Here is a 1,224-nt window from a genome sequence, read left to right as displayed (position 1 = left end):
TTGGTATATTAATTATATTCCCTCGTTTAAAACAATTTTCTAAAAATAATAACTAAAACAACAAAAGAAATTAAAAAAGAAAGTGAAATATTTAAAAAGTGCAACCAAATACTGAACACAAAAGAGACTCAACTAGTTATAGTCAAAAAATCAATTAAGCACTGGAAGTTCACTTTCCATTAACTTTGGCTTCATTTATATTTGTCTCTGTAGTATCTCTAGACTGGTAAAAAAGTATATATCCAGTTTCAGATGATTTCTGTATATCTGAAGTCAGTCCATAGAAATCATCTATTGCTGATTGATCTATTTTCTGTAAAATAGAAAGAAATATTAAGGAATTTTTATTTAAAATACAAAACCATTTTTTCCCTAGTATTGCAGTTAAATTAATAAGAGAATCCTAAGTAGAATGCAAGGTAATGCATAAAAAAACCTTCTGTAAAACCAAAAAATTATCAAGTAGGTCAAGCTAAAGATCATTCAGACCAACCGAGATGGAAGAAATTGATGAAATCATTAATGCTATACGTAGGGAAATCATTTGGAAATTCAGAACCTCGGGGCTGCATGGGGGATGGAGCATAAAAAATACGGCAGCAGTAATATTGTGACCATATGGTTCCAACCTAGTCTCAGGGAGAACCAAATCTGCAGAGCACTAAAGGATGCATTGAAGGCTGGACAAACCCATCATCTATATATAGGAAATGCAGTGTTGTGGGACAAAATTTGGCGTCTTTGGCGGACGGAACAGATTGGGGTCGACCGGTTGTTTATGCGCTGTACGATGATGGCAGAAACTCTTCGTGACGCGGAACACCTAAAGGAGGTGACCCTCATATATCACCAGGGGAAGACCAACCATAGAGGGCTGAACGCAATGCTCCAGGCAGTTGATACTTCTGGTGGGGTATGACGCCCACAATTCAGGAAACCATCGGTAGTTGTGACATATCCCTGACTGCGAAATATAACAGACACCCACCTAAAGCGATCCAGGAGGAGATGCCCCTGCAGTAAAGTTGTAAAGTTTTTATTTTTTTCATTTTAGGATCTTAAAAAGAACACGTGAGTGTAAATATCAGGGATTCATATGAAATTGTATTGATTTTGTTTTGTCAAATTTGTTTTTTGCACAGAGTGGTGTTATTTTTAATCCTATTTCTGTAGTTTCATTGTATTTGTATTTATCATATTTATTCTTATTGTATTTGTATATAT

The 1,224-nt window shown here is 35.0% G+C and overlaps 1 protein-coding gene across 13 annotated transcripts in view; it reads right to left on the bottom strand.

The window, feature by feature from the left end:
* The window catches only part of Usp12-46 (Ubiquitin-specific protease 12/46), a 49,348-nt gene continuing 48,124 nt past the window's right edge, over positions 1-1,224 (bottom strand). For all 13 annotated transcript variants that reach the window (XM_067053337.1, XM_014418914.3, XM_014418913.3 and 10 more), the window contains one exon: positions 1-313. In XM_067053337.1, coding sequence (XP_066909438.1) covers positions 170-313 — 144 coding nt within the window. In that variant the 3' untranslated portion in view covers positions 1-169. The remainder of the gene's footprint in view (positions 314-1,224) is intronic.

Source organism: Halyomorpha halys, unplaced genomic scaffold, assembly GCF_000696795.3.
Source record: "Halyomorpha halys isolate HHAL.00 unplaced genomic scaffold, Hhal_1.1 Scaffold213.1, whole genome shotgun sequence".
NCBI lineage: Eukaryota > Metazoa > Arthropoda > Insecta > Hemiptera > Pentatomidae > Halyomorpha > Halyomorpha halys.
The sequence above is the reverse complement of the archived record's forward strand: the minus strand, read 5'-3'. Positions and strand labels throughout refer to the sequence as shown.